The following is a 23,115-nucleotide window of genomic DNA, read 5'->3' as shown; positions in this document are numbered from 1 at the left end:
AAATGGTTATTAATATAGTTGAAGATTATTTTGATCTTTCATAAGGAGTTAATGGACCATTTGATCTTTTTCTCTATTTTATAAAATATAAGAAGCTATAGATTTTGGTTTTTTGTTTGCTTTTGCTTTGCTTATTACCTCTTTTGCAAAACTTATAGCTTCTATATAGTTATTCTAAGCCTTAGTATTTATTTTGTCTATTTGTAATTGCAATTTAGTTTTGAAAATTTTCAGGATAAATATCAAAAGAATTTAGTTTACATTTGTGACTGTTTTCCTTCTTATAACTTATTACATTCGTTCATGTTTTGGTAGAACTCACCATTCAAAGAATACTAATTCTTGATTGTAGCTAAATGTGGGCCTTATTGCTCATTGGTTTCAAAATTAATCTGATACAGTTGAAATGCTCTTCTTTGGCGACTATATATTTCTATTTTTGTGCCTTAATAAAATCTGTTAATGGATACACGTTGTGGTATTTTGGTTGATTAGTCAACAACAACAACAACAACAACAACATCAAGCCTTTATCCCACTACGTGGGGTCGGCTACATGAATCCTTTTTCTCCATTGTGTCCTATTAAAAGTCAATTTTGGTTGATTAGTCAAACCGAAGTATTAATTTTGCAAGCACTGAAGAGTTTTGAGTAGTTCACAAATTTGCAAAACTGTTTTATGAATTTTAATTAATTTCTCTTTACCTGAAAGATTTTTATATGTTGAATTTGTGTGTGGCTATTTAAAGTATGCTTTCAAGTAACCTATCAGTCGATAAGTCTATTATTTTCCTGTTAGTTTTCTTTGCTTCTTTGAATCACATGCGATGTGCTCATTGTGTATTGGCAAAAGCCTACCAATCAGCTCTAACATCAAAAACTTTTCTTCTCCTCTGTTCAACTAGAAGTTGATATATTCTCTTTAATGCTTTTTCTCTTTTTTCTTTTTCCCCATATTGTATAGGTTGTCATGGCTATAAGGTGTCGCAAGCAAACAATGGGAGGCCTATACACTGGGATCAATACTAAACATATTAATATGGCAAGCAAAATGGTATATCTCATAAATTTTTAGGCATGTTTGCTCTAGAATTTGCATGATGGAGGCTTCGGGTTGTATTCTGTGGGCCCAACATTCAAGTTATTGTGTGCAAAGGCATCTATTTTTCTTTTTTTTTTTATAATTTTTTTTTTCTACTAAATGACTTGTTATCAACTTTGATGGATAGTAAGTATCATATACTAATAATTTTTTTTTTGCGACTATTCTTTCATTCATAATCCATCCGCCACTTTTGTGTAGTTTTCTTATCATATCATCTTTAATCTTCATTGCCCGTGAATACATCACTCTAATGCTTGACATTACAATACTAAATAAAGTTTTTGCAAGTAGTAAATTTGATATCAGTTTTAACTTTGAAACTATAGTCTAATGAGGCTAATCTTTGTGGATATAAGAAAGACAGCGGATGATTGGACCATCATTTGCTTGTGAAAATAGCTTAGTAGAAATTTCATTAGTTTCATTTTTGTTTCAGGTTGCTGAGTATAGTGGATTACATGTTCAACCACATAAAGCTATTGTTGGTGCCAATGCTTTTTCTCATGAAAGTGGTATACATCAGGTAGTCGGGTTATATTTTTGGTGACGACTCTTGAGTTTTTTGGAAATGTACAAGAACTTTTTGTTGTTTGCATGTTTTTCTCAGGTTTCCATTTCATCTACTTTTTATGAAAGTGATCAAAATTCAAGCAAAGGTAGTAGAGTCTAGTGAAGACTATCGAAGTTCTTTTTTTAAAAGAAAAAAATATAATTAGTCAATGGAATGAGTACAACATCAAGCAATTATAAAGAATTGCTAGTTGAAAAGAAAAATAATCTCAATGGCTCAATGCATAAATAGAGTCCACTTGGCAGAAGAGAACCCCATGTGTCCTCATTTATTATATCTTGCTTGCCTAATAAACCTTGGAGGATGATAATATATTTTTTTCACATATTTTGCCCCTCCCGGCCAAGAAAATTTGAAACATTTTGTTCACTTGTTCTTCCATATTAGAAGTACTATCATCAGTCATAGGATTGTGAATTTTGATCAACAATGTCCCCAATACCATGAAGATCACCAGGAGCTAACACATCAAGTGGGTTTCAATCATTGTTCTTGCATTTTGCAAGGTGTTGGCTACCTTAATTGGGCTAAAGACATCATGGGAAGGATTTGATTTTAAGAAAGATCTAAAGTTTGTTAAAAATTTTATGCACAACATTAATTGGCTAGTAAAATATTTTGCTACTATTGAATACTAGAAGAGAAGAGTTCGATTTGATTTCCTTGACTATTAAGGTATTTTACTCTAACGTGAAAAAGCGTTAACTTCCTTCATGGTCAATTCTATTAGGATGAATACACACATGAAAGCTGGTGAATTGTTTTTTCTGGTTAAGTCGGACATTAGTAAGGAGGTAAATATTGATATGAATGTTATTCTTATGGTAAATGAGTTTATAGATATTTTCTTAGAGGAGTTATTCGGTTTACCTCCACAGAGATAGAATTTACAATTGATGTTTAGCCTAAAGTAGGGTTGTAAATGAGTTGAGTCGAGCTCGAGTCATGCCTAACTGGAGCTCTACTCGTCAGCCAAATCGCGAGCTCGAACTCAGGTCGAGCTCAAAATGTGAGCTCGAGCTCAGCTCATTGTAGTATAAACGGGCTCGCAAGTAGCTCGTGAGATAACACAAAGCAGCCTCATGTAATTCTGCCTAAGAGGTAGAACACATGCCGCAGAAGAAGAAGAAGGCATGTCCTTGCTGCACATTTTGTGCTCCTGATTGTTGCACGAGAAGGGGAGAAGAGCAGCCATTTTTTTAATTTATTTTTTCAACCGGTCTGTATTATTTTTTATTTTTATATTTTGAAAATTGCTCCAACCTCATCAATGTGAAGTAGCTTTTGTTAAAAATAAAGATCTTCTAAAATCTTCCCTGCATATTTCAAGCTTCGGACTGTTGCGTGAGAAGAGGAGGCAGCCATTTCTTTACGTTATTTTTGAGAGCTGGTCCTTATGTTGTATTTTTTATTTTTATTTTTTAAACATTTCTGCAACCACATTAATGCAAAGCAGTTTGTTGTTGGAAAAAAAAGATCTAATAAAATTATAGCTATTTTTTGGAAATAGAATTATGTTTTTCTTAACTAGCATATTGTATTGGAGTAAAATTTTTATTTGTTGATTTGTTTAAGTAAAAAAATTCAATTAATTAAATAATTACGAGCCAGCTCGTGAACTCACGAGTCGAGCCTTATCAAGCTCGAACTCGTGCTCATTTAATAAACGAGCTCGAGTTTCAGATTGAGCTGAGCTCGCAGCTCGATAAGCTCGGCTCGAGTCACTTACACCCCTAGCCTAAAGCCACAACAATTATTTTATTTTGTTTTTTTTTTTAAGTTTTTTTAAAGCCACAACAATTATGAAAACATTATATATAAAATTATAAATGACTAATTGTTATTAAAGAGTTGCAAAAATTGAAAGATTAGTTACTAGAATTGATTGAGAACGGTTTTGTTAGACCCAACATAACTCCCTAGAGTGCGTCGGTCTTGTCGGTCTTGTTTGTTAAGAAGGACAATTTGATGCGGCTTTGTATTTGATTATAGAGTTGAATAAATTGACTACCATGAACAATTATCCTCTGCAAATGATCGATGATCTATTTGATTAGTTAGCAGGAACCTCTATACTTTCATGGATTGATTTGAGGTCTTGATATTATTAAATCATGATAAAAGAAGGTGATATTCATAAGATAGCCTTTGGTGTCAGATATGGACATTATGAATTTTTGTATGTTGTTTGAATTGACCATTGCTCTAGTAATATTTATAGATATGATGAGCATAATATTTGGACCTTATCTGGATTAGTTTGTAATAATTTTTATTGATGATATATTAGTTTATTTTAAGACTAATGAAGAGCATAATTATCATTTGAGAGTTATTTTGGGCTTGCGGAGAGAATATATATTATTTACTAAGCTTCCCAATTGTGAGCCTAGTTGAGGAGAAATTTGTTTTTTAGGCATATTATTAGTGGTGAAAGCATAGCAGTAGATCCTGAAAAGGTAAAAATAGTTGTTGACGGGCAAGATCTCAACCTTAATGACCAAGCATCTATCATAAGTAAAGGGCTTTTTTAGGTATCAGGGGATTCTTATTTTATTAAGTACATTTTAGCAAAAGCTCACTTTTAGGCTATTTAATTTACTTTGGTAATATAAAAATGTATAAAGAATTAAATTCAATATTCTGCTGACTTGGAATGAAGAAGGATGTGGTTGACTTTGTGGCTAAATATAAGTCATGCTAAGTAATGAAAGCCGAATAATAGAAGCCCAATGAAATGTTGTAGTCATTAATTATACCTGAGTGAAAATGGGAGGATATAGCTATAGATTTTGTTATAGATTTTTTCAGGTCTAGGCAACGTCATGATTGTATCTGAGTGGTGATTGATAGGCTAATAAAATCAGCACACTTATTGTCTATTCACTAAATATATTCAATAGAGAAGTTAACATAAATTTTTGTGAAAGAAATTATTAGATTGCACTGGATTCCTATAATTATTATATTAGATAAGATGACCGATTTACACTCAGAATGTAGAAAGATATTTATGAAAGTTTGGGTAATAAATTGAATTCCAGTACAACATTTCATCTATAGATAGATGACCAATCAGAAAGTGTTGTTTAAGTGCTAAACAATCTATTAAAATTATGTGTTTTATATTTTGGTTGTAGTTGTGAATATGATAGGAAATACTTGAGTTCGCAAGCAAACCTATCACTAATAGGTGAAAACAACGAGAATAATGCAAAATCTGGGCGGAAAAACAACCCCCAAACGATGGATTGCAATGAGAAAATCAAGCCAAACAAAGACAAAGCAAGATACAAGTGATCCTCAATTCGAGAGGAGGATCGTTCTGTCCCAAATCTCTATAAAAGCAATCTAGAGCCCAAACACCAAAGAACTCAAGAGAACATAAATATTCAAGCATGAAAAAACTCCCTCCAACCAGCCCCCTTACTAATACCATTCATTTCCTAATTTCAAACATCTCACATTTAGATTTTCCCTCTCAAACTAGCCTCCCAAAACCCCTTCTCCCCATTACTCCAAATGGGAAATGGGGCAGACCCTACTAATACTCCTTTTGTAAATCTGAATAGGCCCAACAATATCGTCCTCACAAAGAATCACCTTGTCCTCAAGGTGAAAACTCAAAAATTGGTATTTCACCACCACGAATGGTTCCCACGTGGCATCATAGTCAGGCAGATTCTTCCACTTGATTAACAATTTTTTAGCTCCATCTCCTTTCTGGCGAACCCCCATCAATTCTAAGGGTTCCAGAATCACCTCCAAGTCCTCCGTAAGTGTTGCCGGTAACTCCGAGCTGGCCGTGTAATCTCAAATTGCTTTTCTCAGTTGCGACACATGGAAAACCGGATGAATAGTCACCGTGGGTGGTAGTTGCAGTCGATATGCTACCACTCCAATTTTGTCTAATATTACATAGGGCCCAAAGTATCTTGGAGCAAGCTTTCCGTTTCTCCTGTTGGCAACTATTTTTTGTCGATATGGTCGGAGCTTTAAGAACACCCTCTCCCCTGCTTCAAACTGAATGTCCTTCCTATGCCCATCAGCTTGTTTCTTCATAATTTGTTGAGCTCTCAGTAGATGCTTCTTCAATTCCTCTAACACTCGATCTCTCTCCTCAAAGTACTCTTCCACTGAAGAAATTGGAGTACTGGTACTCCCAAAGTGCACCAAGTGAGGTGGGTTCCTTCCGTACATCACCTTGAATGGAGTCATCTGTGAAGCCGAGTGAAATGAGGTGTTGTACTAGTACTCCGCCCATGATAGCCACTTGGCCCACAACTTGGGTGTCTCCGACTGAAAGCATCTCAAGTAGGTCTCCAAGCTTATATTGACCACTTCTGTTTGACCATCTGTCTGTGGGTGTTAAGCGGTGCTCCTCTTCAGGACTATCCCCTGCAACCCGGACAATTCCCTCCAAAAATGACTAAGGAACACTTTATCTCTATCTGACACGATTACCTCCGATACCCCATGCAATCTGACCACCTCTCTAATGAAAGCTGAAGCCATTGTCACCGCGGTGTAAGGATGTCAGAGGGGGATAAAATGAGCGTACTTACTCAATCTATCCACCACCACCAGAATCACCGTGAAGCCTTCTGAACGGGGCAGCCCATCTATGAAGCCCATGGATATCTCCTCCCATACCCGTCCTGGTAATGCCAATGGTTGTAGTAGTCCCCCTGGTGACATAGCCAGGTATTTGATTCTCTGACAGATCTCACACATTGCTACCATCTCTTCCACATCTATATGCATTCCCTTCCAGTAAAGTTCGGCCGCTAATCTACTAAAGGTCTTTTGTACCCCTGAATGGCTCCCAACCGCACTTCCATGAAATTCCTGGAGTAAGTTTGGGATGTGAATGGAGGTCCTGGGCATCACGAACCTCCCTTGATACAGTAGTTTGTCCCCCTCTACTGAGTACCCCGGGTGGCTACCACCTTCCCTTAATAATGCCATCTTGATCTTCCCCAACTCCTCATTCTTAGAGCTCTCATCCTTAATGCTCTCCCAATCCAGCGTCAAAGGAACAGACACTGCCAATGTCTGTAGCTCTCCCATACATCTGGACAACGCATCTGCCGCCTTGTTCTCCCCTCCCGGTCTGTACTGGATTTCAAAATCATACCCCAAAAACTTTGACAACCATCTCTAATGCTCTTCAGTCACCATCCGTTGCTCTAACAAGTATTTCAGGCTCCTCTGATCTGTTCTGACAATGAAATGACTACCTAACAAGTAGGGTCAACACTTCTGGATGGCTAAAACGATAGTCATCAACTCCCTCTCATAGACTGATTTCAGCCTTGCTCTGGCTGCCAACACTTGGCTGAAGTAGACAATGGAATGGGTCACCTATCCTGCATGAGTACTGCCCCCAATCTGTATCCTGAAGCGTCTGTCTCCACTATGAAGGCCTGAGTGAAGTTTGGTAGAGCAAAGACGGGTACTGTGGTCATAGCCTTCTTTAGTTTATCAAATGCTGCTGTGGCTGTCTCTCCCCATAGGAATCCATCTTTCTTCAATTGCTCTGTCAGTGGCCATGCTATAGTACTGTACCCTTTAATGAATTTCCTGTAGTATTCTGTCAGTCCTAAGAATCCTCTTAACTCCTTCAGATTCTTAGGTAAGGGCCATCTCAACATAGCCTCCACCTTTGACTGATCAACCGCCACCTCTTCCTTGGACACGATATGACCCAAGTACTCCACACTGGTTTGGGCAAAACAATACTTCTTCAAGTTGGCCCTCGGCTGATGCTCCTGTAGAACTCCCAATACCAACTTTAAATGCTTCAGATGCTCCTCCTCAGTTCTACTGTACACCAAGATGTCATCTAAGAACACTTGCACAAACTTCCATAGATACTGTCTGAACACCCTGTTCATCAATGACTGGAAAGTAACAGAGGCGTTGGTCAGACCAAATGGCATAACCAGAAACTCATAATGCCCATCGTGTGTCCGGAACGTTGTCTTTGATATGTCTTCCTTCCTCATTCGGATCTGATGGTATCCCAACTCCAAATCCAATTTGGAGAACATCACTGCTCCATATAGTTCATCCAAAGGCTCATCAATCACTGGAATGGGAAATTTATCCGGTACAGTCTCCTTATTTAATGCCCTGTAATCCACACAAAACCTCCAGCTCCCATCCTTCTTTTTAACTAGTAACACCGGGCTAGAGAAAGGACTTACACTTGGTTTGATGATCCCAGCCTCCAACATCTCCCTAATCAGCTTCTAAATTTCATCCTTCTGAATGGGGGGGGGATAGCGGTAGGGTCGTATACTAATCGGTGACACTCCCTCCTTAAGAAGAATTGCATGCTCCTGTTCTCTAAGTGGTGGTAACCCTTGAGGTGGCTGGAACACCTCACTGAACTGCTGTATGACTGGTTGCACTACAAGAGGAATGTCCCCCTCTTCCCCCACACTGACCCTCTCCAATCATTGTAGTTCTACCAAATATCCACCTCCAACCCCATGTATGGTTCTGATCATGGACTTGAGAGACACTCCCGCTCTAGACAACCCGGCATCTCTCTGTATCACCATTCTCCTCCCCCCCCCCCCCCCCCCCCCCCCCACCAATTCCATTCTTAGTGCTCCACAATTCACCTTGGTCTCCCCCAAGGTTTGTAGCTATTTCATCCATAAGATGACATTCGTACTCCCCAATTCTAAGGGAAGAAAATCCTCCCTCACTTGTATCCCCTGAAATTGTCAACACCACTCCCCTACAAACTCCTTTGCCCATTTCTACCTTTCCGGTTCCCATCATCACCCCGTACCCCCTATGTCAACTAGTTTCACCCCCAATTGATCAACAATTTGCATGGAGATGAAATTGTGGGTTGACCCCACTATCTATCAACACTACCACATCCCTATCAGCTATCTCTCCTTTCACATTCATAGTGTGATTTGGAGTGAATCCCACTACTGAATTTAGGGAGACTTCTGCCACATCCAAATGCAACTTCTCCTCATCTTCCATCTCTAACCTGCTTCCACCTCCCTCTTCAGCTTCCTCGTCATCACAGACGGTGAGAACCTGAAAAGTTCGGTTTTTACACCTATGCCCTGGCATGCACTTCTCATTGCACCTGAAACATAACCCCTTAGCCCGCTTCTCCTGGATCTCCTTCTCTGTCAGCTTATTAAAATGCCCTCCAGGCCCTCCTCCAAACTTCTCCCTCGGTACTTCCCGTGATCCACCCAGTACAGCTCCTTTGGGAGCTAGAAAAGTAGTAGTCATCCTGTAGGATCCCCCGGAACTACTGCCACGAGCCCCCCTCTCCAGATGCTTCTGGTCCTCAACCAGCTGGGCCAACTCCATGGCCTCCCCCAAGTTGCGCGGTCGCATCACTCTAACAACTGCTCTGAGCTCTGGTTTATGCCCTTTCATGAAGTTCCCCTCAAGCACAGTCTCGAATAGACGGTCCAGTCGGCTAGCTAGGTACTTAAATCGATCACGATACTTTGCCACTGTCCCTTCCTGCGTCAAGGCCAAGAATTGCTCATAGAAGTCCCCTCCCCTTCTGGTTCGGAAACGTTCCAGTAAGCATGCCTTGAATTCTCTCCAGCTCTTGATGGGTTGCCTCATGTCCCTCCATTGGTACCAAGCCAGTGTCTTTCCCTCTAAGCATAGTCCTGCCGCTGTCAGATTCTCTTCCTCTGTTAGCCCGTTGATGGAAAAATACCATTCCACCTTGTAGATCCAACCATGTCCATCCTCGCCCTCAAAGATGGGCATCTTTAGCTTTCTGACCTTCGGGTCACCCTAATTTCCCCTGAATCCTCCACATCCTCCCATGCCACGAACTGGAGGTGTTCCCCAGCTATCACGATTTTCCCTCCGATGATCATAACCATAGTCCTCATCAACTTCCCCTCTCCTTCTTTCAAAATCAGCATCTCGGTGGTGGAAATCCTCCCTTCTTCCCACAAAATCAGCACCCCTCTTTTCGTAACCCATGCTCATCTCTTCTCAAGAAAGTGGTTCTAGAGGTGGCATGTCATTCTCCCCCTCTAGGATCTCCACTTTCGGATTTTTCCTCCCCCCAAACGGGTTCGGATTCCCTCTTATACCATGGCCGCCGGTGGTCTCCCTTGCTTCCGATGTCGTCGGATTGGTCTTCACCTCTAATAGTTTCTTCAACATCTCTTCCATCAAAGTGAACTTCCCTTCCAACCTTTCATTGTTGGAGGAGATTTGATTTTTAAAATCAAAGAATTTTCCCTCCAAATTCGATTTTAATTGCCCAATTTCGCCTTCCAACACTTCGACCTTCTTTCGGCCATCTTTCTTCTCAAGGATCTCAAGAGAGCTTCTACCGGATGCAAAAAACCCGCAAAGATTTCAAAAATTCCGTCGCCAATTGATGTAAACACACTAGTTAGAAAACTGAAACAAAGAGAACAATGGACAGATTTTAACCAGATTCTATTCAAATAGTAGCAATCATCTATGACATTCAAAATCCGACAAAGAAAACACGAAGAGACTTCAAAGAAACAAAGAAAATAAAAACAACACTATCCTCAGACAACCGTCAGAGCGGGTTCCTCACATGCATCGAAATGTAGGTTAAATAAGATAAGTGCATAGGGCTAGCAAACCGATGGTCCACCACTGCACGATAATCCGACCTATCAATCCAAACTATTCCAGTAAATGCTCCCAAGTCAACCAACAACACCACCAAAGCTCAAGAAGAAGGATACATATGGAGTGGAACTTGCGGAGAGATGAAAGAGGTTAGAAGCCAAGACGAAGAGTGGAAAGTGCTCGCAAGATTTCCAAGAGGAGAAAGAAGGTCGAACAAGCTCGCAAGCTTTTCCAAGGAGAACCCGCAGGTTATAGCAAAATGCTCTCAATATTCAACTACTTCTCCTACACAAAACATTTCATATTTATAGGTAAGAATGGGGAATGCAAACAGCCACTTCAATGAATTTCTACAAGAACCCAAGCATCATAAGCCACGGAATTCCCCCACCTTTTCACGAAAAAACAGCCCAGCCATGAAACCGAAGAAGCAGCCAAGGGAATCAAAGAGACCCGCACAGAACCGAGGCGCCAAAAGACACGGAAAGGCCCCCAGCTTGGAAAACCATCAGTCAGTCGGAAAACCAAGGGGATATGGCACGGAAATCATCCAGCACAGAAGCCCAAAAAAAACAGTCACGGAATCCCATGGGTCAAGGGAATATTTTAAAGAAGAAAAAAGGGAAGGAGAAGGGACAAGTCCACTCCAATAATGAATCCAACATATGAGCTTACCTTTAGAACATTAATGAGCTACTAAACTTCAGCTCATTAATAGCAACTATGAAAATGAGCTCAACTCCAACCTTCTCCATACATCACCATAGGCCCCAAAACCGTGGACCATAAGCCAATCCATGAACCAGCAGTAGCCAAGGACCAATCGAGCCAACAAACCAAAGGTCTACGGTCTACCAAGCCCCAATCAAAACCTACCATGATCATTGGATGCTTTTCCATCATTGGATAGCTAAAAAAAGAAAAGAGCATAAAAAACATACTAATGTTCAATATAAAATAAAAATACATAATATTTGATAGCATCACCAATGGTCCCAAGATGATGCTCGGATACCAAACTGATAGGAAATACTTGAGTTCGCAAGAATTCTGAAGGGAAATATTTGAGTTTGCAAGCAAACCTATCACTAATTGGTGAAAGCAGCGAGAATAATGCAAAATCTGGGCGGAAAAATAGCCCCCAAACGATGGATTGCAATGAGAAAATCAAGCTAAACAAAGACAAAGCAAGATACAAGTGATCCTCAATTTGAGAGGAGGATCGTTCTCTCCCAAATCTCTAGAAAAGCAATCTAGAGCCAAACAACCAAAAACTCAAGAGAACATAAATATTCAAGCATGAAAAAACTCCCTCCAACCTGCCCCTTTACTAATACCATTCATTTCCTAATTTCAAACATCTCACATTTAAATTTTCCCTCTCAAACTAGCCTCCCAAAACCCCTTCTCCCCATTGCTCCAAATGGGGCAGACCCCACCAATCCTCCTTTTGTAAATCTGAATAGGCCTAAAGAATATTACATTTCTTTGATAGAATTTGCCTATATTAATAATTACCAATCAAATATCAAAATGGTTCCTTATGAAGCATTATATGTCAGGAAATATTGAACTCCTTCAAGTTTGGATGAAGTTGAGAAAAATTGTTGTTAGGACTACAATTGGTTGATCAAGCTACTAAAAAAAACAGATTGATTAGAGACAGACTGAATGTTGCACATGATTGTCAATAGAAGTATTATGATCCCAAGCATAAAATGGCTGAGTTTGAAGTCGGAGAATTTATATTTTTAAAGGTTATACCTATGAAAGACATTTTGAGATTTGGCCAAAGGAAAAATTGAGTTCTAGATATATTGGGCCATTTGAAATTATCGAGAGAATTCAAAAGGTTTCCTTTCATCTGACCTTACATGTAGACATGTTTAACGGACACAATATATTTCATATATCCCTGCTTAGAAAATGGGTGACAAATGATCATCAGAGGGCTCCTTAGGATGACATTGAGGTGTAGAGTAACATGATATATTTTGAGTGACATAAGAAGAAATTAAAATTTGATGTTCGTGTATTGAGAAATAAAACAATCACTTATGTAAAAGTTAAATGGAAGCATAGATCTAGGAAAGAAGCTACTTAGGAGAAAGATGCATATTTAAGACATAAATTTCTTCACTTATTTGATAGAGTATAAAAAGACAAATTTCAGGGACTAAATTCTAGTAAGGAGGGAAAAATTATGATACCAAAATTTTTCTAAGGTATGGTTTAATTTTCTGTAATTCCATTATATAAAAAAACAAAATTCACAAAAATCATCAAAAAACATGCTAGTGTGTTCTATTCGTTAAATATAATAAATTGATATATATATATATATACAAACTAATTTGCAAATATGTGGAAGCTATTGAATTAAATCTCATTTGAATAAATTCTTTAAAGTTAAAATTTCATTTCACAGTTCATTTTTAATAAACATCATCGTAAGGTAAATTAAAACTCAGCAAATTCACATATCAAGGCATGCATTGGTGGATGGTTTGGGCACTTAGGTAAGTAGCACTTGTTTAGTGATTTAAGCATGTCCCCGCCAATCGAAGGCTCATTCCTTCTTTGAGAGCTATTGGTTGTAAAGGATCGAGTGCTGGTTCGGATGGGAGGCTTGGTCGAAGGTAATATAAGAGGTGCGGTTGAGAAGGAATAAAAAGATGAAGAAGAAGAAGAAGAAGAGGTGAAGGAAAATAGACAGCTGGAATGGGAATAAGTTAGTTGTGGAGAAAAAAAGAAAGAAGTGGAGGAAAGAAAGGAAGATAAGAATGTAAGAAGCTAAATTGTACCTTAGAGTATTTTGTATGATTGATGCTTATTTTAATCTATTTAGTTGACATTTGCAAGAGGTTGTACACTGGTTTATGCTTTTTTGCTTATGATATTCTTCTTGTTGATAAGACTAGAGAGGGAGTTGAAGGTATACTTGAATTATGGAGGTCAACATTAGAGTCTAAAGGATTTTGTTTGAGTAGATCTAAAACTAAAGATATGGAGTATAATTTTAGTAATAATAGTTCTAGTGGGGGATTGTGACTCTGGGTGATCAAGTCATTAATAACTAATAAGAGTACACGTTTTCGATATCATGGTTCTATTATTCAGAGTGATGGTGAAATAGATGGGGATATTATTAGTAGAATTTAAGTTGGATGGTTGAAGTGGAGGGATTCATCGGGCTTGTTGTGTGATAGAAAAAACTCCCTCAAACTTAAGGGGAAATTCTATAAGATGGTGGTAAAACTTGTAATGCTTTATGGTGCAGAATGTTGGTCATTAAAAGAGAAGCATAATATGAAGTTAAGTGTTGCAGATATGAGGATGCTCAGGTGGATGAGTGGCTTTACTCTTAGAGACAGGATACGAAATGAACATATACGTGAAAAGGTTGGAGTAGCTCCAATGGAAGATAAGATTAGAGGGAGTTGCCTTAGATGGTTTGGTCACATAAAATGAAAAGTAGATGTATTAGATTTGACTTATGTTAAGAAAGGTTGAGGTAGACCTAAAAAGATTTGGTTAGAAAATATTAGAAATAACCTTTCTTCATTAGATTTAAATGAGAATCTAACTCTTAACAAGACACAATGGAGAAAAAAGATTCATGTAGCCGACACCACATAGTAGGATAAAGGCTTGAATTTGTTGTTGTTGTATTGTTCAGTAGGACAATCATATTGCGAAGGAGAATCGGAGGAAACTCCAAGCTGTGTATGCAATGTGAGAAATAGAAAGTATGATTATTATGAATCAGTTTAGTTTTTTGAATTAGATAGCTAATTATGCGAATTTTTAACTTAGTTTAAGGTTGGTCTAGGTGTCCTACACGCGTTGGTGGATGCGAGATATCTGACTTGTTGAGTCAGCACATCCAGGATATAAGATATGCATTTTTAATATAATATATAAATTTATTGGATTTTTTCTGTGTACAAGCATTCAATATAGTTGTGTTTGACATAAGACTTTGTCCACTTGTTTTTTTAGTTTGAAATTATGATTTATATAGCTATTTTACTATAATTTTTTTGTGATATGTGATTATGTTATATTATGCTTCATTGTGCAATTCTGTCATACGGTGACTTGTAGCATGTGATTAATATAGTCATGTTTGATTATATACTAATACACATTACATTCATACTGATTCGCCTACATAATCTAATCATAATTAAAGAAGCCTAATAACATATCATGTTAGGTGATAGACGAGGGCATATCTTGTTGAGTCAACACATCCAGGATATAAGATATGCATTTTTAATATAATATATAAATTTATTGGGTTTTTTCTATGTACAAGCATTCAATATAGTTGTGTTTGACATAAGACTTTGTACACTTGTTTTTTTAGTTTGAAATTATGATTTATATAGCTATTTTACTATAATTTTTTTGTGGTATGTGATTATGTTATATTATGCTTCATTGTGCAATTCTGTCATATATACATATTGCGATGTATGATATACATATTGAAAGAAACTGAAAATATATGTGTTGAATGTGACTAGCCTAATGTGATGATATTAATATTACTTTCTACATAATTTTTATATGCGGCAGTTGTGACATGATTATCTAATTTTCATATTTCATGTTAAACGATTGTATGCAGTTCTTATATTTACCAATTGATGCATATGCTAATTATTGTTTTCTTATGCTTGACTATTGTATTAGAGATGCATTATCTTATGGATAATAAAGTTGAGCTCAAGTAATAATAGATTTAGTTTTTTTTTTAATTTATTTATTTTTATCAATTTAAGAAAATATTAGATGGAGGTCAGTTGTCTGTTGATGGTTAAATATTTTAGTTTTTTTATAATTCTGTAGATGAGAAAATTTTAAAATGAACTGTATGTAAGAAAATTAAAGGATTTAATATCTTTTATAAATATTTTGCATCTGAATTAATTATAAATTATAATGTAAAGTGATTTACAATTTTTCTTTGTTGCATGATTCGTCGATTGTTAGGAGTGGGGTCAACGTGGGGTATGACAAGGTGTTCAACTAAGGATTATGTTTTCTCCATCATTTGCATCATCGTTTGTGACATCAGTGATGCAAGATTAGGCATCACAGGCACATTCTCTGCCTTGAGTGCATTGCCCTCTGTCAGTGCAACATCCTCAAGATCTTTATGAATTTGGCCAGGCTGTGCCGACGAACGATTAATTCTCTCATGGACTCTTTTGGCCTTTTCTCACACTACAACATGAAGATCAATACTATTTAGTGCATGATCATATGTCAAATAGGATTTAAACATAAAATATCATACATAGGTGGATGGTGCTTCTAATGTTTATGCTAGACATTCACATTTCACTTAAAAATGTTAATCTCACCTAGAAATCAAATTCCATCTTGGACAAACTAACCTCAACAATGCATTTGTAGAAAATTGTATCACATTAAATCATCTAATCCTAAACTTTTATCCATTCATGCTTATATATTAATTTATCAGACATTTAAATCTTGCTGTGATACCATATTGTTATACCTCACATCGGCTCCACTCCTACAATTGATGTAGGACGCAATAGAGGAAAATTATAGATCATTTTATATTATAATTCATAATACATTAAGATGCAGAATATTCATTAAAGACATTTGATCTTTTGATTATAAGCGGAAGCTATCCAACATTTTATTTCAAAATTTTCATTTATAGAGGTACCACAAAAAATATATTTAACTATCAATATACAACCAATCTCAATTTATAATTTTCTTGCATTGACAAAGTAATTATAAAATAAAAATTGAACCAAACACTACTCGGACTTAATCTTATACTTACCCTGTCTTATAAAAATAGCTAGAAGATAATCTGGTGAACTACAATACTTATAAAGGTATGCCGTATGCAATTTTAATACCATTGTCAAATATAAAAAAGTTATTATTAACCTATACATCAATAGGTGAATGTAAGAACTATATGTAATCATTTAACAGGAGATATTCACTGTAGGTAAACATGTAATATGTGAAAATAATATTGTATGGAGAAATTATTCATAACATTATACCTTTATCATCATATTAGGCTAGTTTTATTCAATATGAATATAATAAATTGCCAATAATTATATATTGTTAGTTGCTTTTAATATGTACATTATAGGTTGCAGTATGTAATAATAAATAGACTTTAATTCATTTCATAACTTCTCTTTTAGCCTTAGAAGATGTCATGTCTAGACATCTAGGTTTAGGTTTACAGCCATAGGCTCCATAGCTTATAGGCCTCATAGCTCGTAAGCTTCATAACATAGCCCATTTCATCATACTGAGGTTGCACTGACTTTACTGGGTTGCACTATCCCAACACATCTGTCACCTAACATGATAGTTTCTCAAGCTATCATTGCTTTTATCTCAATATGTTGTGTGTCTCTTTATAGTATATATATATGATATATATATATTATAGTTATTTATTTTTTTGTGTGGTCCCTTTTATATATATAATATATATATATATATGCAATAATGTGTCTCAATTTATAAGCAGGTATAGCTGCATTAATCACATATCCCAATTTAAGAGAATTGCACGTGGCAACATATATAACATACTCACATATTACAAAGAATGATGTTTGAAATGATTTTATAAGTTACAGTTTTGACTAATTGCAATTATGTAGAAAGTAGAAAATAGAGAGAAATGTCACACACAACCAATTAAAAAAAATGCATGTATCCTATGATGCACAGACAGCGAACGACGAACGGATACGACATGAACGGACACGGAACACGTTAGTTATTGAAAATATAGGACACCGGGTTGGACACGGTATTATAGTTTTTATATTTAAAAAATAGTGTATAAAATTAATAAGTATAATTTTAAAAATAATTTAAAATAATAAGTCATTTAACTAGAATTTGTGCTTAAAATGATTAGTATTAGGATGTCGAGAGTCAGGCGTCGATGCCGTTTATCAGTCACCGAGAGAGGAGATGAAAATACCTTGACTGCCAAAAAGAAATGAAAATGAGAATATTCGATGATTGTGTAGTAAGTGTGGATGTTGATTTGGTGTTGTGGATAGGAAATAAGAAATTTAGTTTAAATACCGCAAAATACAAGAAATTATATTTAAAAAAATCATAAAATATTTAAGATATGCGTGTTGGACATGCGTGTCCAATTTGTATTATATATTTTTTAATCGGACATGTTTTTGGCGTGTCCGACACGAGTCAAAGGAGTGTCGGGCGAGTGTCGTGTCAGATATGGTGTCAGACACTGCACGCATCTTTGAGGAGAAGTTCGGTGCATCATAGCATGTATATATCCATACAAAAATCAAACTTGTCTACTGTATTGTATTGACTCACCAAGTTGGATACCTCACACCCGCCTGCACATATAGGGCACCAACACCAACTTTAAACTGCATTAATTGAAAACTCATATAGTGTATTATTCAATTCATGCGATCAAATCGATTTATAATAATCATACCTTATAATTCCCACGTCATGTACACTGCTATAGGCATCAATTCTCCTCACGATTGTCCTAATCAATTGTCGAATGTTGTTAAATTGGAATTGTTAAATGTACAAACCATACAATATTTTTATAGTCAAAAAAATAAATTCCTACCTCCTTTCTCTCTCTCAATTTCCTTCCCTAATTTTCTTTTCCCTTCTTCGCTTACTTCTTTACCTCTTTCCCTAACTTCTTAGATTTCTTCCTATCAACTGGACAACCCTAACCGTACTCATACCCGATCCCACCCTACCTCCTTCGGCTAACTCCAAGATCGGTTCTAGCTCTCGATTTTGCCTCTTCTTGTTGTTACAATGTGAAACTGAGGCACTCCAAGACTTACATGGCTAGGTTTTGGGGAGCAATAGATATAAAATAACCTAAGGCAAGGGTAATTTCTTAACTGCCCTCCTCCAATCCTCTTGCATGCAATACGCCTATTAAAAATCCATGCTCTGCTACAGTAAATGTGATAAAGGAATAGTAAACAATTTTTATAACTTAAAAATTACAGAGGAGTTTTAATTCCCTAACTTCCAATGCTTCACAATTCGACATATAGTTATATATGTCAAATTGCTCCTTTTAACGAGTAGAGCACAATGACATTAAATTTGTTGAATTTTATGAAAGTTGGGATTCTGGGTACCTTTGAATTGAACAAAAGTGGCAGATATCTGAACTAATTCAAGTTTTATACTAATGACCTAAAAGCTTAGTAGCAATAACTTCCACGTGAAGCGGCTTTAAAAAAATAGAATCAATAAAGGACAAAGTTGATTGGTTGAAATAGTGAATTCAATGCAGAGGAAAGGCAACCCAAATTAGAGTTATAGGTTTCTCCTCGAAACAATGACTATTTAAGCATTTGCATTGAAAACCCTCCACATAATATGATCCCCTCGAGAAGAATCTTGAAATATTAGCTTTTAAGATTAATTTGATAAGAACATGATGAGAATAAAAAAGCCTAATAGAAAAATCTATAATCAATCACAAATCGGACTTATATCTATGAATAATCTCAAAGACTAGGACGACCCCGAAAAAATTTCATCCATGAATAATCGCAAGACTGGGATGAGCCCGAAAAAACTTTCCAACAATAGTGAAAGAGAAAAGAGAAGCCAACTTCTAGATATTATCCTTAGAAAAAATGAGAGCAAGTTAAATGTGAAAGGTGGCGGGTTGCTTGTGATGAGTTGGATCTGCACCTTGCTTTAAATAACCCTATTCCTTCCCAAAAAGGCAAATCCTTTTAAGTTTTAACCATAGAAACACCTAACAATGCTTATCCTATTTTATTTAACATTAGGCTTTTCTAAACTTTAAAAGATGACGAGGCTGAAGAACAAGTAACAAGCCATATAATCTTTAGAAGAACAATGAATATGTGATGCAAGCGGGAAGCTTGTCCTTTATACTTTGTATATTGCAATGCAATGTGGGAACATGGCTTTCCCAACCACACACAACACTGCCAATGGCCCTACTCCCCATATTTCATAAGCTCATGTACTGATTTTCTGTAGAAGTGCTTTTTTTTAAAGTATAGGCTATTTTGTTAAATTATTTTCAATTGAAATTTTAAGTGTATTCAGTGTAATGATGAAATTGAGCTTACTAAAATCTTCTTTAGTACTATTTTTTTCTTAAGAAAATTCATCTTTTCTTGTTTTGTTTTAACAATAATCTTTTTTATTTGAATGAGTACTTGTACTTTCCTTTTAAATTGCATATAATGATTTTATAACATAAAAAATTTGTAGGATGGCATGTTGAAATTCAAAGGTACTTATGAAATAATCTCCCCTGATGATATTGGGTTGTCTCGATCTAATGAATCAGGCATTGTACTTGGAAAGCTCAGGTACCAAATTTAAGTTCTTTTTTTTTCAGTTGTAGTCTTGGGAAGCGGCATTTCAGTGTAATGTTTGTTCTTTGTTTGTGTATAATAAATGATGGCAACACTTTTTCCAGATAAGGGTGGGTGATGAATTGGGAAGGGCTATCTGCAGGTAATTGTGGCAAAGTGTAGAGATTACTAATTAGTGTTTATTTGGAGAAGTTTTTGTTGGTGGTTTCTCACTACTAAACCACCCTTTACCCCACCTCCACCCTTGATCACATTTGTGAGCGAGCATTGTTGATTGCTAGCTATCTCAGGCTCAATGGTCCTTGTGGTTTGTGTGCTCAGTCAATCAGTTAATATATATTTGAATAGATTTGTTAAATGCTAGAAAATTTGCGGCAATCAACTGTGTACTTTACATCTTAGCATTATACAAAAATCTAGCACGCATAGTAAAAATTGTAGATACTAGAAAAAAATTTTATGTGGAAAATTCATAAAGGAGAAAAGCCATGAGGCCTGTCTCAGTTGTAATAATCTACTATAAAATAAGAGATGCAAAAATCACCATTTCCTCACAATTGAAGAATAAAAAAAATTATGTAAGGAACAATTGCATTATTCCCATTATAGGGATTACAAAATTTAGTTGTCCACTGGCAGACAATTAAAAACTTGATAATAGAGCTATATCTTAACAAGAGTCTAGACATAGTGGCGGCGATTGCCAGTGGTGGTTGTCAGCGGTGATAGTTCGAAAATGTAAGAGTTTGTTAGTTTTCTTAGCTCTTTAACTTTTTCCCCTTTTGTCTTTTTGGGATAAGCATTTTGGTAAATTTGTTTAGAATCAAAACTTTATATCGTACAATCCATTTTGGTCTCCTTGATCATAGATCAATAATCAAACATTTGAATGGCTTAACAATGTCAAAATCAACAGGGCTTTTTAGATTCATCTCATCGAGCTGCTCGATTTGACTATAATTGGAAGTCATTTGGTTCATCAATTTATATTTAAAAGCTTTTAAATATAATTCAAGTGTTTGGTTAGAGCTCTTATTTGGATTTGGATAGAATCAATTGTAGTATTGATAGGTTTGTTTCATTGAGACATTCAATTCGACTATAAGCTTGCTAAAATCGAAAGTTCGAATGATCTTGAATTTATTCTTGAAAATTTTTAATTTAAATGTTGCCTTGATATTTATTCTGATTATATAATTTTTTTTGAATTGCATCAGTTGCCTCTCTATTTTCGAACATTGAAGCTTATTACATTCGAAAATATATTTGAAATTTTTAAAAAAACTTGTGATACAAAAATTATAATTTTAAAAAATTATGGGATGCAATCCCTCCCTTAAACTAAGTAAAATTCTTTTTTAATTATAATTTTAACTTTTCATGAAATTGGCCCGTCACTTAGAAAAATAATTATTGAAAATATGTACTTCAAAATATTTAAATGAGCTCAAATTTGATTATCTCTAAGACTGTCAAAATTACGTCAAAAATAGTCCAAGGGACCCTAAAAATGTTGGAATAGGCTTGTTTAGGCATGAAATTAAGATCGAGCCAAATTGGACCGATTGAACCGACTGGCCACCAGCAGCAATGGAGTCGGCAAGCGTTGGTGCCTACCTAAGCCAAAAGGCACGAGAGCCTTAATTTAGGTGCCTTTTGCACATGCACCCTTTAGCGCCCTCAACAGAGGCACCATTTGGCACTAAGGGGCACATTATTTGCCTCTTTTATAAGAATTTTTTTATATATTTTTCTTCCTTTTTAATATATTTTTCTTCTTTTTTTAACATATTTTTTCTTTTAGAAACTTTTACCCCCCTGCCCCATGGGTATAAATACACTCTCAAAAGAGGAAATTTGCAATGCTTCTCTCCAATTCTTTCCTTATGGGAGGCTCTCCACTATCTTAGATAAGCGTTGCTCCTTTCCCTAGCTCCAGTAAAATATTGTCCTGGATAGGCAGCACGTATCCCCCTTTTGAGCTATAGCGGTCCTCCTTCAGGAATAACAAATTGTTCTTTGGAGTTCTAGGACAAAACCAAATCTTTCATTTTTTTATTTGTAGATTATGATTCTACCTCCTAAAAGAGACTCGACTCTGTATTGTTTATATTGCGCGCAATTCCCCCTTTGTAGGCTCCAGTGAAATATTATTTTGGATAGGTGGTGTGTATCCCCTTATAAGCTTCATTGTCTTTTTAATCAGGAGTACTGAATCACCTGCTTGATCTTATATCGTATATCAAACATTTGAATACCTTAACGATGTCAAAATCGAGAGATATTCGGTTTGTTAGATTTGTCTCGTCGAGCCGTTCTATTTGACTATAAGAATGCTATAATTGGAAATAAATTAGCCTATTAATTTATGTTTAGAAGTTTTCAAACATAATTCAAGTGCTTGATTTGAGCTCATTTAGAGTCAGAGCGGATCAATTGTAGCATTAATAGGTTTGTCTTGTCGGGACGTTCAGTTTGACTATAAGCTGTTGAAATTGGAGTTCATATGATTCTATATTTAATTCCAAAATTTTTCAATTCAAATATTGCCTTGAGATTTATGCTGATCATACGAATTTTTTTGGATCTCTATCAAGACTAAATTATATGCATTTGAATCTGTGATGGGTTAAGATATGAACTTCTCTTAAATACTAGTGGACACAATTTAAAAATATGTATGAGCATTATAATTTAGAGGATATTTGAGTAATCAATTGGGGCTTAGAGTAGGGATTGCAAATTAGCATTTTTGTTGGATAAGTTTTTTTGTCTGAAGTTCCCTCGATGAACCACTTTCTACTCACCTTTCTCTCTCTCAGAAAAAAATCTGAGTGAAAAATATAGATATGCTTATGATGTTTTATAATAAAAAAATGATGATTATTTAGCAAGATCGCAAACACAAATTTAGTTTCTCATTAACGGATTACAAGGAGTCAAATCAGGCTATATAAGAGCTTGTTTAAATAAGTAGATCCCTCATCAATTTAGGTCTTATTTTATATTATTTTAAATATTTATTTTTTAGATTAAATTTAAAAAGATAAGGATAAGATCATTTTTTTATAACTAAAATGGATAATCTCAACCTTTATTTTAGGGCTATTCTTTTATCAATAGGATTGCTTCTATTTACTTAAATTGTTGATTGATGAATGAATTATTGATGAAGCTAATTATGAGTGCTTTTTTTTGCTCTTAAATTCAAGTTGTATATTTGGATCACTCCAAGTTATGTATATTGAGCTTTCTTTCATCTTCTTTTTTATTTGTTCTTTCTGTCACAAGCAGATCTCGGGCTTGGAGTACTGAATTAGGAACATATGGTTGGACGAAAGATTGAATCTTAACATACCAAAATAATTAATTTTTTTTTTCTCTTTTAACAT

The 23,115-nt window shown here is 35.8% G+C and overlaps 1 protein-coding gene across 2 annotated transcripts in view; it reads left to right on the top strand.

The window, feature by feature from the left end:
• LOC110101631 (2-isopropylmalate synthase A) overlaps positions 1-23,115 on the top strand; it is a 43,387-nt gene that overhangs the window by 6,727 nt on the left and 13,545 nt on the right. For both annotated transcript variants that reach the window (XM_028697597.1, XM_020829606.2), the window contains exons 4-6: positions 965-1,054; positions 1,542-1,628; positions 19,617-19,717. In XM_028697597.1, the coding sequence (XP_028553430.1) occupies positions 965-1,054; positions 1,542-1,628; positions 19,617-19,717 (278 nt within the window). The remainder of the gene's footprint in view (positions 1-964; positions 1,055-1,541; positions 1,629-19,616; positions 19,718-23,115) is intronic.

This window comes from Dendrobium catenatum, unplaced genomic scaffold, assembly GCF_001605985.2.
Source record: "Dendrobium catenatum unplaced genomic scaffold, ASM160598v2 fragScaff_scaffold_976, whole genome shotgun sequence".
Classification (NCBI taxonomy): domain Eukaryota; kingdom Viridiplantae; phylum Streptophyta; class Magnoliopsida; order Asparagales; family Orchidaceae; genus Dendrobium; species Dendrobium catenatum.
This window is presented reverse-complemented; position numbering and strand designations above follow the sequence as displayed.